Here is a 12,949-nt window from a genome sequence, read left to right on the forward strand (position 1 = left end):
ATGTGCTAACTTAATACCCTTTCTTCCTCCTCCCCTCCCCATATAATCATCTTGATACTTCCTGTACAGAAAGAGGATGTAATTAATGTAATTAACAAATATTTTAGAAACTAGTTCCCTCTTAAATTTTCAGAACACACCCATTTTAATTTGCTGGACTCCTATGTGGTATAATTTTCCCCTCTCTCCGTCAGAATAAATTGAGTGGTAGAAGCCACTGCTTTAATAGATGTGTTTTAGAGAAATGGAATCAATCTTCCTGAAAAAGAAGAATCTTGTCCTCATAAGAGGAGAAAACATCTGTCAGGTGAAGAATGATTTCTAAGTGGTGATTAATATGCTTAAAAGTATGCCCGTGTGTCACCCACATTAGAAAGATTTTAAAGGCAATATACAAGGCCTGTCAGATGAAGCTGGGGTAGAGAGCTGGCAAACTAGGTTCAAGAGGATTTTGAACTCGATCTTAGTGGCTAAGAGGCAGCTAAAACATTGTTTGTAAGGGAGAACTTTGAAAGTCAGGCACAGCATAGGGTTGAAACTGAGGTTTATCGGAAACCTGCTGGAAGCAAAATAGAGGCACAAGCCCCTGCTATACTCAGAAAACTAGACCAGGGGCAATTTCCCACACACATCCTTTAGAAATGTTTTCAGGATTAAGTTGTAACTGGATTATGGTTTTGTATGCTAATGATCTTCTGAATTCTCTCAGGGTGCAAAGACACTGCTTTCATCCTGTCTTGGTCTGCACTGTCTGTTTCTCCTGTTGATACCTCTCTAAAGGCGCTGGTAAGCATCTCATGGTCTTATAAAGTTACAGCCCACTTTTAAAAGTGAATATATGGCTATCTGTAAAGCTGACTAAGGTTTTCCTTGGATAATGTGTTTGTTGACTCGCCCAACTGAAGGACAAGGTTTTTCTGAGTAGGGGAAAGCTCATTGTTCAAGAGTGTTCATATAGCAAAATCCACCATGTTCCATTTGCTTTAGGTTTAGTACAGGTGATATTTCATAAGTTTCAAAAGATCTGTCAGATTTTACTCAGATTCCTGAAGCTGTCGCGCTATTTGGAGTCTATTGTGTTAGCATACCCTAAGCTTCCCTTCAAATAGCCTGATAAAAACCTAGCATGCGACTTAAATAACTGAGCCTCCCTTTCCATTAGTCAGGCAACACATGTTGTTCAGACCCATTCTCTTCTTCCTACATCTTCCAGGAGATTTTCCAGCTGCTCAGGCTCGGAGTAGTGATCCCTTCTGCTGTCATTAAGCCCAGCCACAAAGGAGGGGGCATGCCCTCAGTCTGGGAGTCCAATTCCCCTGCTGACTTCAACATTCCTGCTACTCCCTTTTTTTTTTCTTTCCTCTCTTAAATGAGTCTTTTTCTGTTTCCCTAATTCCTCTCAGAATGGACACCTTTTTCTTTCCACTATATTACCAGGAAGTCAGCTCTTCTGCAGCATGGTAGGCTCTGCCGATGCCACTGTCTCCCAGGGAGGGGGTGCTGCGGCTGCCTGGTGACAGAGAGATGCTGCTACAATGACATCTTGCCTGACTTAAGTGCCTGGCTGGACTAATGCCATACAAAGATCCAGTCCTGACGTGGCCAGATGGCCCTAACCTATATAGTAGTGCAGGAGCTATTTTGTTTAATACCACATAACACCAAATACTTGCCGAATGTGTCAAATCTTCCCTAGTGCTGCCAACCTGGCTGCAGGCTTCCTCTCAACCACTGCCTGGGAGCTGCCCTCAGGCTCTGGCACCCCTTCACCTCCAGCTGGGAGGAAATGAGCCACCTTCCAGGATCGGTGTGCGGCCAGATCCTGCCCGGAGAGGGAGGGAAGGAGGGAGGGGTAGCGCCTGCACACCGACGCGGCTCTGGAGCCTCTCCAAGGCCAGCAGCAGGTTTGCTGAGACGCCACCCTGCTGGGGAATGCACCTGCCCGGGCGAGAGGTGAGGGCTTGCAGCCTATCGCTGGGGCTGCCCGCGCCGCACCAGGAAGGGGAGTGGGCAGCAGCACCTGCTTCTTGGCAGGCGGCTGCCGGAGGAAGGGAAGAGATTCTCCCGGTGAGCTCCCTCGTTAGCTCGATCCAGTGGAAGGAAAGCCAGGAAAAGCCACTGCTGCCAGCCAGGAGCAGGGGACGGTGCTGCGCTGTCGTGTGCGGGCAGCATCTGCCGCAGGTGAGTGAGCCCTCCTCCCCGGGACCGTGCTGTGTGGGAAGGGCCGGGCTGCATCAGTAGCTGATGGCAGGTTGGGGGCTGCTTCAGACATACTTAAGAGATCCTGCCTCTTGCCTCCACATCATTTCTTCCTTGCACCATCGTGTTTCCTCTCAGCAGTAAGGCTCGGGAGTTTCTTGTTCCTGCAGGACTCCCAGGCTCCCCGTGGCAGAGGTGCATCAGAACGGGCTCTGTGGAGTCAGGATGATGGGTGCCTTTTATGAATACAGCGAGGAAGGTGAACACGAATCTCTATAATGGAGCATGCCAAAGCTATCTAGATTTCTGTAAAAAGCATCTGTGTGCTGACCCTGTTACAACAAGTCCTCCACCGTCCTTACCCCCAGAGCCCCAAGGCTGGGTGGAAGGAAGGGATGGTCATCAATCACCCTGGGCTTCCCCAGGGATTCACAAATGATGACTGGTAGCAGGAGCACTGGTGGGACAGACACTCGCTTCTGGGAAGGCATTATCGCTCTGGCAGGGTAGAGAGAGTGGGCTCTCCCCATGAGATACAGATTAGACAGCACAGGTTTGCATGGATTTTGAGCAGCCCCAGGAAGGAGCACTGGGAATTGGTTGATGTAGCAGCCAAAGGAGTGTGGATCTCTTGCTAGAATTTTGGGTGAGACAGATGCCACATAAAAGCCTCATTGCTCCCATTCCCTACAGGTTCCTCTATCCCCACTGCTGAGTTCTGAGGAGAAGAGTGGGGACCTTCCCACTCGTCCCAGGGCAGCAACATCCCTGCTCCCAGGGGCACAGGCTTTGCTCCCTCTCCCCCCAGGCTTTGAGTTCTACAACATTCAGATCTTCTGATTTGTGTATTGGCTGTAATTCAGCCATAAAACAAGATATGTGAGGTTCATTCTCTTGGAACCTACTAGGGAGTTAGATTAGAATAGAATATGCTTAGGAAGCATTTCTTTATCGAGAGGGTGGTCAAACACTGGAACAGGCTTCCTATGGAGGTGGTCAATGCCTCAAACCTGTCAGTGTTTAAGAGACGTTTGGACAATGCCCTTAATAACATGCTTTAGCCTGGTCAGCCCTGAATTGGTCAGGCAGTTGGACTGGATGATCATTGTAGGTCCCTCCCAACTGAAACAGAACAGAGCAGAACAGAACAGAACATACTGGAATAAATTGGAATAGCTAGACTGGAACGGAAGGGACCAAGGATAGGATAGGATAGGATAGGATAGAATACTTCAGTTGGAAGGGACCTACAACAATTCAGGGCTGACCAAGATAAAGCGTGTTATTAAGGGTATTGTCCAAATGCCTCTCAAACACTGTCAGACTTGGGGCATCAACCACCTCCCTAGGGAGCTTGTTCCAGTGTTTGACCACCCTTTTGGCAAACAAATGCTTCCTAAAGCACTGGAAGTTTGAAAAATTACATGAAAGGATGGGAAAATATTTATGCCTATTCTGGACTAGAGATTTTTGTGAGGCACAGAGTGGTGGCAAGTCCATCCCAAACAGGGATGGCTATAGCCAGTCCTGGCCAAGAAGCACATAAGCTGTGATGGACAGGAGAAGCAGGGGAAGGAGATGGCTCGTGTCTGTCTGAGATTGTGAGGCTCTGTTGATCTCACCTAGATTGCTCATGCAAATAATTTTATTTATTGTTATTTTACAGCAAATCCTGCCAGACCCTCCCGGTCTCCATGATGCTCACAAAGTCCATATAGCTGCATAAAACCCTTCCAAGGTTGGAAGTGCTGCAGGAGCCTGTCCCACCCCTGGCTTCCCCTCCTGAACACTTTGGGTAAGCAATGTCTTATGGTGTACCCTGAGTTCAGGGAGAAGAGGGAAGTAAGGAGTATTTCAGCAGCTGAACTTTATGTGGCTCTGAAATGAATGTGTTAATAAAGATACAGTCCATGGCCCCTCTGCTAGATGTCAGACAGAAAAATTCTGTAAGTACATAGATAAATGTATATACCATTCCCAGGCGGTCAGCAGGCATGTGCCTCCCGCACCTGCAGCCAGGAGTGACCAGAAACCAGTTGATAATGACCCTCAATTCCCAGTTAAATGTCAGAGTAGGAAAAAGAAAAAAGAAAGAAAGAAGGAAAACATGACCATTGTTGTTTTCCTGCATTCCCAGGACTTTCCTGTTCTTCCTCCCCAGCTGCCAGCCAGCATCGGGGAAGGACAGACAGCCTGACAATTTTTTCCTGAAATGTGACCTTCAGTCAGAAAGCATTGTGTGGCTGGGCTGGTCCTCTCTGTCTTTTTCTTTTGCACACAAAGATGGGAGCACTGAAGATACTAGGTTCAGTAGTAAGTAAATGGCAGAGAGTAATGGCCTGTGATACACGTTATCAAACTGGCTGATCTGATGGGCTAACTGGCTTAAGCTCGCAAAGGATCTGTGTTATGGTCTATCCCAGACCGGTGAGACCAGGTAGCAGGCAGCCCACAGCATCAGAAGGGGCAACCGCTGTGGAAAGCTGTGCTCTCCCATGGCAGAGCAGGGATCCACAGCCCTTCTTTTCTCTCAATCTGACCTGGGCAAACTGGTGGGCTGCATAATGCCAAGAAACCAGATCAGCAAAGTTGCCGTGAGATCTATTTTCGTCTCTTCTCCAAGCAGAGGCGGGTGACAGCCCAAGATAGGGCTGCTTTGGTTTAACACAGTCAGACATTAAGAAGATGCAAAGCAGTGCACTCATGCTGGGAAACTGTAGTTAGATTTAAGGAAAAATTTATTCATGGTGAGGATGGTTAAACACTGGAATGATCCCAGAGGGGCTGTGGGTCCTCCATCCTTGGCAGTATCCAGCACCTGAGTGGATGGGGCCCCGAGCAGTCTGAAGTTAACCCTGCTTTAAGCAGATGGATGGACCATCTTCTTAAGATGACTGCTCAAGGTTCTATCCCACCTAAATTATTCTGTGATTCTAAGAGTTCAAATACTGTTATTAGCAGCACAAACTCTCCCAGTCTGGAGAAGCTCAAGCAAGTGTAGACACTTATAGAGCAAAAGATTATATTCCCAGAACACTTTGAACAGACACAAGGAAACACAGAGGCATACTTCAGTGGAAGCCTTTGCCTCTCCAAATCGTTTGTTTAATAGCCATTAATATAACACTGGGAAATCAGTGCTCACAGACGTCATGTCTTACTTTGTTCTGCAGCCAGATCCTATAATAGTTTTCTCTTGTTCCCTAACCTTCTTCTGAGCAAATAAAAATTGAAATGGTTAAATATTAAAAAGTAACATTCAAATGCAGCGCCGTAGCTTGATTTTTGGTCGCATTTTCAGTCATTGTGATTTGTGCTGTTGTGAGGTTTTTTGCTTACTGTTTGACTCACAACTTGTGCACGCAACTTGGATCAAGCAGCAGAAGGCCACAGACTTTGCACTTCTCCAAGCTTTACTTTTTTTAGTTCAGACTCTCAATCTAATCTACAAACCTGCGGTCTATTGGACTCACCCATTCTCCGGTAAGGAGATGCTAAGGAACCTCTGCACTTGGAGAAAGAAAGGCAGGAGGAAGTAGTGATAATCACCGAGCTAGTTTGCATAGGCTGGGGAAATGTCTCCAGGCTCAAGAACTTCTCACCCCTCTACTTTGAAGGTGCTTTGTGACATCCACACCTTCTCAGGCACTTGTGTCTTGGGCACATGTGGACAGCACAAGGTATCTGCTGTCGGATGCAAAATCAAAGTGGGTCCCAGCAGGCACAGATCAGCATACTCCACCACAGCTTTTTTTCCTCTCTAATTGATGCTTTCTGATTGCTCTGGCTCTAGCCAGGAGCTGCAGCTCTCCCATGGGCCTCCGAGCCATTGTACTCTCTGGAGCCTATGTTTCTGTGTCCAGGCGACTCCAGCACCAGGGGAACAGCACAGCGCGCAGCTCACGCGGCACCATGGGTCGCAGGCCTGCAAACCCGTGCTGGTTAGAGACTTCCTGGATACATGCTGCCAGCTGGCAGCAAGCCCTGAGCCACGTCCAAAGTGACCTCATGCTCCATCACAGCCGGGGAGTGACTCAGGAGGAGCTTGGCCTGACACTGTCAGGCGGTGTCTGGTTCGGACACCCCTACACTATTGTCTTCCCTCCCCCGCACCCCACATTGGCTTGCCCCCAGTGGAGGGGGGATCTTGAAGCATTTGCTGGTAGCAAAGGCATTGCCATAAGGGGATGTGGTCTGTGAGGACTCTCTGAGGACAGGGAGAGCTGTGAGACGAAAGATCCCTGCTGTGTGCAGAGCTGCCATGCGTGGAGGTCACACATTGTCCCCACCCGTCTGTAATGAGCCCAGAGTCCCAGGGCCGTGCAGAGCAGAGCACAGACACATACAAAGTGTGTTTGGCACAGGCTGATGGGCTTCTGGAGAGCCAGTTTTATTAGGCAGGGTGCTGCGTGGCTGTCCCCCCGCCCAGGAGAAGTGACACAGCTATGACACAGGGGATCTGCATCAGCTCCTGTCCCTGCCACGGGCTCCTGTAGGATGCCGAGCTGTTTGTGTGTGTGTGTCTGTGATGGCTGAGAGTGCATTGTCCTGTCTGGGAGGTGACCAAGGAGGCAGTTTGTGGGTCTCCAGAGTCTGCCCCATGTCTCAAGGGCTCAGCCATACCTGAGGTGCTCCCACACTGTCTTCCTCACAACCCCTCCTTGCTTTGGGTACTAGCTGTGCTGGAGGGTCCCTCTGGTGCTGTTGGTCCAGCCGGAGCACTCACATGCTGAGATGAGACATTATGTGAGAGAAATGCAAGTGGTTTCCACTCTTGGTGTAAAACTGTACCCAGAGAAGCACTGGGGGGTGCCAGGACCCTGGGAAGGTGATGAGCCCCAGATGCTGGGCTGCAGGTTGAGACAAAGATCTGTGCTGAGGGGAGCCCAGCTAAGCCCAGCACTACAGAGCCTTCCTCCACGCTGCAGCCACCACTGCCCTTCCCCTGCTCCTGTCCAGCGGTGAAGGGCTTCAGGGACCAGCAGAGAGGAGAGCTAAATCACAGGGTGCCAGGTCCCAGCTGGCTGCAGATGTAATCATCATATTTCCATAGGGAACCTGGGAGGAGGAACCACTGGAAGCACAGTGGACAGGGCTCAGAGCATGCAGCAAGGGCATCTCTCGCTCTTCCAGTGACTGGACTGGAAGGGTTAAGCCCTGGTCCTGACCCCCACCTCCCGCTGTCCTTCTGGGCAGCAGAGCCAGTTGGTGACAAGAGGCTGATGCTGATGAAGGAGCATGTGAAGCCAGAGCTGTGAATGGAGCTTTATCCCAGGGGGACCTGCCTCTGCTCCGTCCCTGCCCTGCTGCCAGCACCAGCTGCAGGCAAAGTCCTGCGGGCAGCGATGTGCCAGTAGCCTCTGAGCAGGGCACAAGGGGCTGGGGAGGCAGGAGACTCACCTTTGGGGCAGGCTGAGGTCTCCCCACAGTGTGTGGAGGTCTCCTGGGAAGACACATGTGGCTGATCCATGCTCCAGCGCACGGGGCTTTTGTGAGGGAGGCAGGGGTAGCTCTGCAGGCCAGCCTGGGGCAACTGAGGCCCTGGGTTTGGCAGGGAATTGTCTGGGACAGGGGAGCAGGGGCTCTGTTTAATATCTTCTCTTCTTGACTCTTTCAGATGAAAGACACAGGAAAGAAAGGACGCGGCCCCTGATGTTCCCTTATGGTGCTGCTCCAGGGATGCTCCACCACCTCCTGCAGCCCTGCCTGGGGGGTGGGCTCAGCCCCAGCACATGGACCCTAACTCTCCGGGTGGCACTGCTGCAGGAGGGAGCTCCAAAGAATGAAACAGTGGCATCCTCGCTTGAGAAATGCAGCTGTCTTTGCAACCGCTGATGTCTCAATCCTCCACTTTGCTGTAAGAGTATAGATTCATCTGTGCAACCACCCCACCGTGTCCTCCCCACCCAGCCACGCACCATGCCGGAGCTGGCAGAGCTGAGCAGCCCCCGGACCCCTGCAGACGCAGACCACATCCAGAGGAACATCCTGGAGGAGCATGTGGAGCTCTGGTGGTTCCAGGACCCCAAGAAGTCCATCCTGTGCTACGGGGTGGCTGTGGCACTGATCCTGTCCTGTGGGATCGGGGGCATCATCCTGCTGTACAGCACCAGCAGTCGGTCTGGGGAGTGGCGGCTGGCTGTGGGCACCACGCTGTGCCTCCTGGCTCTGCTCGTGCTGCTGAAGCAGCTGCTGAGCTCTGCAATCCAGGACATGAACTGCATCCGCAGCCGGGATCAGATCGAGCTCCTCAAGAGCGGCGGCTTCTCAGACTGCCTGGTGCTGCTGCTCAGCGCCCTGGTGCTGCTGGTCTGCGGGGTGGTGCTCACCATCCTCTCCACCACGACCATGCAGCTCAGCCCCGCGCGGCCGCTGGCCAGCATGTTCACCAGTGGGGTTGTCCTCCTGACTGCTGGCAGCGCTATCCTCCTCTGCCTGCTGCTCTACCTGCTCTGCACGTCCTGCCGCCAGGCTGCTCCTCGCAGCCTGGAGACCGGCGACATCCGTGTCTTCACCATCTCCGGCCGCCTTGCTCCAAACAGGCGGCTTCCTCCCACCTCCAGCATGGCCAACCTGATCTAACGCAGGACCCCCCTGTGTGAGCCTCTGGATATGACCCGTCAGCAGGGCTTGTGCTGGCCTTTCCTGAAGGAAAGGGGAGTGTTACTGCGTGCCTTACACTTCTTTTGGAGATGACTGGCATTTGCTTTGCCCCACGCTGATGACAAGGACCTGGGTCACCTGGACAGGCTCTGACCTGGCACATGAGGAGCTCAGCACTGGCCTGGTTGGTGTTGTATCCCCACAAAGCCTCCTGCAACAGCTGCTGCCTGCCCAGCGGTGGTGCCTGTCACAGCATTAAGGTGAGCCTGTCCTGTACCCCTGGGGACTACAGTACTTGCTTGGTTCCTGTAGTTCCTGGAGCTGTTGTGAGCTCTCCTGGCAGGGGAAGCTGTGATGAAGGATGGTATGAAACTACCCAGTGCTTTGTGCAGAGTTGCCAGCTCCTGAGCAAAGTAGAGCCTATAGCAGGTGATGAATGGCAGGAAACACTCTGCATGTCAGCAGGCATGCAGCGCAAGTGAAGGGAGGTTGGTGGGAGGTAAGGCTGCAGGGGCTGCTCCTGAGAAAGCACCCGTGTGTCTGTTGGAGTGAGCGTGGGAATTGCATGGGATTCCATGTGCCAGAGCTCCAGCATGGCTGGACCTCACATGAAATGCTGTTTGTGTTTGCAATGCCAGGATCCGTTCCAATATTACATGTCTGCAGCCCACCACCTTCTGTGGTTTATCAAAGGGGTGATCAAAGGGTGTTGGAGTCAGGGTGTCAGTGCTGAACTCTGTGTTGGGGCTCCACTATCAATGCCAGCGTGCTCCAGCCATGCGAGCCACAAACAGCAAGGTGCAGTCACTGGGGGATGGTGATAGGATGCCCAAATCCCAGGGCTGGGCTGATGCTCTGCAAGGGCAGTGCAAGGGGGGAACGCTGTTACCCTCAGAGAGGAGTCTCCCAAGCAGAGGCACCCCTGCTGCTGTGGGAGCACTGCAGCTCATCCCAGTCCCTGTGCATTCCCACGCTGCTTCTGTCTCCCAAGTGCTGCTGCAGCTGTGGGGCAGAAAAGTTCTTGTGCTACCATTTGGCCTTTACCTGGAGCTTTTTTGGTGTTTTATCACTACAAGGTATCTATCACCTAGGTGTCTTTCCCAGAGGCAGACTAACAACTCACCCCTGGGAGCTTTTCCTGTGACTTTAGGCTAATTTACCTGCCAAAATTCTCACTTCCTCCAAAGACCCACAAACCATTTCACTGCCCTTTCCATAATCACAGATCCTAACTCCTAGCGAAGCCGCTCCTGCAAAACCTTCTCTTCCTCTTCATCTTCCTGTCTGCTCCTGTCTACCCCCTCACCTGAGCTGCTCTGCTCCAGCCATTATTGTTGCTCATTATTTGCAAAGTTCCCTCTGTAATGGAACAAGACTGAGCTATTATTTTTTAGTGCCTAAAAGCAAATTTATTTCGAAGAAGATGGTAGCCCATTCCCTTAGTAACAGCATGAATCATTGTCCATGCTACACCTACACCTGGAGGCAGTGTCAGAGTTCAGCATCAGTGAACCCCACCAGGTATACGCTGGACAATGAAGGCTTCATCCCTTCGCAGCTCTAGACCACACCATCCCCGATGCACTTAATTGCATGAGGGCATTTCTGTATTCATCTGCCCTTGCCCTGCTGCTGCTGCCTTTCCTACACCTGCAGCCCTGGACTGTTTTTCCCAAAGTATGGGTGCAGCATTTTGGCTTTTCTTTCTGGACGTCTGTTATTTCTACATTTTCCTCTGCCACTTACAGAGTGTGTTACTAAGCTCAGGTCCTTCTGTGCTAAATCCTCAGCAAAGCAAACAGCCATCCTTCCCCTCCAGGCTCTTTCACCCCAGGTCCAACAGGGACCCCTGTGCATACACAGGGAGGGACAGGCCAGACCTGGACAGTTTTGCACCATCACCTTTGCTGCTGCTCTGCACGTCTGCATCAGTGCATGTGCAGTTACACCAGGCTGCACCACCTCTGCCTGCATCAGTGCTTTTTACTCCCAGCTCCCCCAACCTGCACACATGGACAGCCCACAGCTGCCTGCACACTAGCTGTTTTGCACATCTGGGTATTTCTGAGAAGGTGCATGACTGTGCCCACATTCCAATGTGAATCCTCCCCTCCATAGCCCCTTCAAAACGTGCCCCAAGTGCCCATGAACTGTGCCAGGAAAGGATGCTTGTGGGCCGTGTCAGCAACACGAGGAGATACTGGCTGAGAACAGTCTGTTCCCGAAGATGGCAGTTTGGGTGTCTGGCTGCCCAGAGGGACAGCTGGAGCTGCCCCAGTCACAATCTCCCTCTGCAACAGCGGTACTGGTCTGCTCCTTTCTTGGTTCCTGTGTTGTGTGTGGAAATACTTAATAAAGTGTTACAGAAATCAACTGTGTTGAAGGCTGATACTTGAGCGTTGGCCTCTCTGCAGAGCTGGAGGTGGCAGAGCTCTGCAAAGCTGGCCTCTGCTCAGACAGAGCCCAGGGCAAAAAATATGACAGCCCAGGGTCCCTCCTGCAGCTGTGGTTTTGGCTTACCAGCTAGTGTGGCAATGCCCCCACAGCCTCCAAATGCATATACTTATTTCCTAATACACATCTTGCACCTCCAGATGCATACGCATCTCCTTCTGCTTAAGGACGTAGACAGCCGGTCACCCTTACCACCACTCCGTGAATACAAGATCTTGCCATGCCTCTGAAAGACGCTCACATGGAGCATGCAAAGCCTCCTGATGATGTCCATGCCAACCTGTTTGTTTATAGAGAAGCTGTTTCACCCTGTGGTGAGGCTGAGCCTGAAGGCTCATAGTAGCAGCTACCGCCTGCAGCGAGCCTGGAACCAGTCTGCCTGCATACCTGCCACTGCTCCCATCCACCAGCCTCAACCACGGGGTCCTCTGGCTGCTTCCTGGGGGGACCCCCTTGAGAAGGCTCCTCTTCTTCTGCTCTGATCCCCTTGTATTCCCAGCTCCACATGCCAGATGCAATTCCCACCACCAAGCTGCCAAGCTCCTGCCTGCTAGCACTGGAGCTGCCTGGAGAGGGGGCAGAGTGACTACCATGGTCCCCTGCACAACAGGAAAACAGGGTCAAAGTAGACAAGCAACCCATCACTGGGCACTGAGGGACGAGAGTGAGTAAGATCCTGGATAAATAAGCCTGGGCACTTGTATTTCTAATCTCTTTTAAGACATCACTGAGACCAAAAGTAAAATAGTGAGGCTAGACTGAGTTCATGTGATTGAAAAGCATGTTGAAAAGCCCAGAAATAGCCCTCCAAAAGATAATTGAAATGCATTTTGCCAGCTCTCAGATTTAAGTATCCTATTTTACCTGAAAGATGATAGCCATAATTTCAAAAAATTACAGCATATATTACATACATAGACAGTGTGTGCTGTAATTCACAGGGCCCAGAAGGCAAAACATGAAGCAGTGACTGCAAAAGTAAATCTCAAGTTAGAAATACATCATTTAAGAGCCAAAACTGGATGACCACTGAAACAAGCCAGCAGGTTTTCCTCATTGTGGCTATAATGGCACGTTCCCTCTCTGGAAGGTGCTTTAAGTCACTGGCCTGTATTGCCCATGCAACGCCCTACCTAGTTGTCCCCTTTGGTTTACATTCTCTGACGTGTATTATTTACTTTCGTATACACTGTGCTCTATAAATATCTTAATGACCAGAAAAATAGAAAGGCAGTTTACAGTGAAACAGAGGTTTGAAGGAGATGGGGGGATTATCTGTGTGGCAGGGCTTCAAGAAATGCTGTCCCTGGGATGATGTCTCATGCTCTGGATTAAGACAGATTTCCAGGCTACTGGGGACAGGAACGACCAGGAATTCTTCCCAGACAGATGGTACCAGCCTTGCGAATCATTTTACTAAGAAGGGTGAACACTGCTGCTGCTCCCTGCTTTTAAGTCCAGTGTGACCCATGCAGACATGACCGGCTGGGTCGTAACTCGCAGTTACCTCTGTCTCATGTGCTGTTTATCGTGCCACAAAGATGACAGGAATGCAAAAATTATAATGTTCATATAAATCCATGCTTAGAGATACAGATGGGACGCTGTAATGGGTGCCAGGGGACAGGGCTGTCTCGCCCCAGTGCACGTGCCAGCCTGACGCCGCAAGCTGCCAACAAGTTTGCTCACCTGT

The 12,949-nt window shown here is 51.2% G+C and overlaps 1 protein-coding gene across 1 annotated transcript; it reads left to right on the forward strand.

Annotated features, from left to right (window-relative positions):
* Window positions 1–7,833: 7,833 nt before the first annotated feature.
* On the forward strand, window positions 7,834–8,926 carry TMEM125 (transmembrane protein 125). Its single transcript, XM_030494870.1, has one exon. It carries the CDS (start codon window positions 8,119–8,121, stop codon window positions 8,779–8,781), a length of 663 nt encoding a protein of 220 aa, XP_030350730.1. The 5' UTR covers window positions 7,834–8,118; the 3' UTR covers window positions 8,782–8,926.
* Window positions 8,927–12,949: the final 4,023 nt, after the last annotated feature.

The sequence above is a fragment of the Strigops habroptila genome, chromosome 8 (genome assembly GCF_004027225.2).
Source record: "Strigops habroptila isolate Jane chromosome 8, bStrHab1.2.pri, whole genome shotgun sequence".
NCBI classification, from domain to species: domain Eukaryota; kingdom Metazoa; phylum Chordata; class Aves; order Psittaciformes; family Psittacidae; genus Strigops; species Strigops habroptila.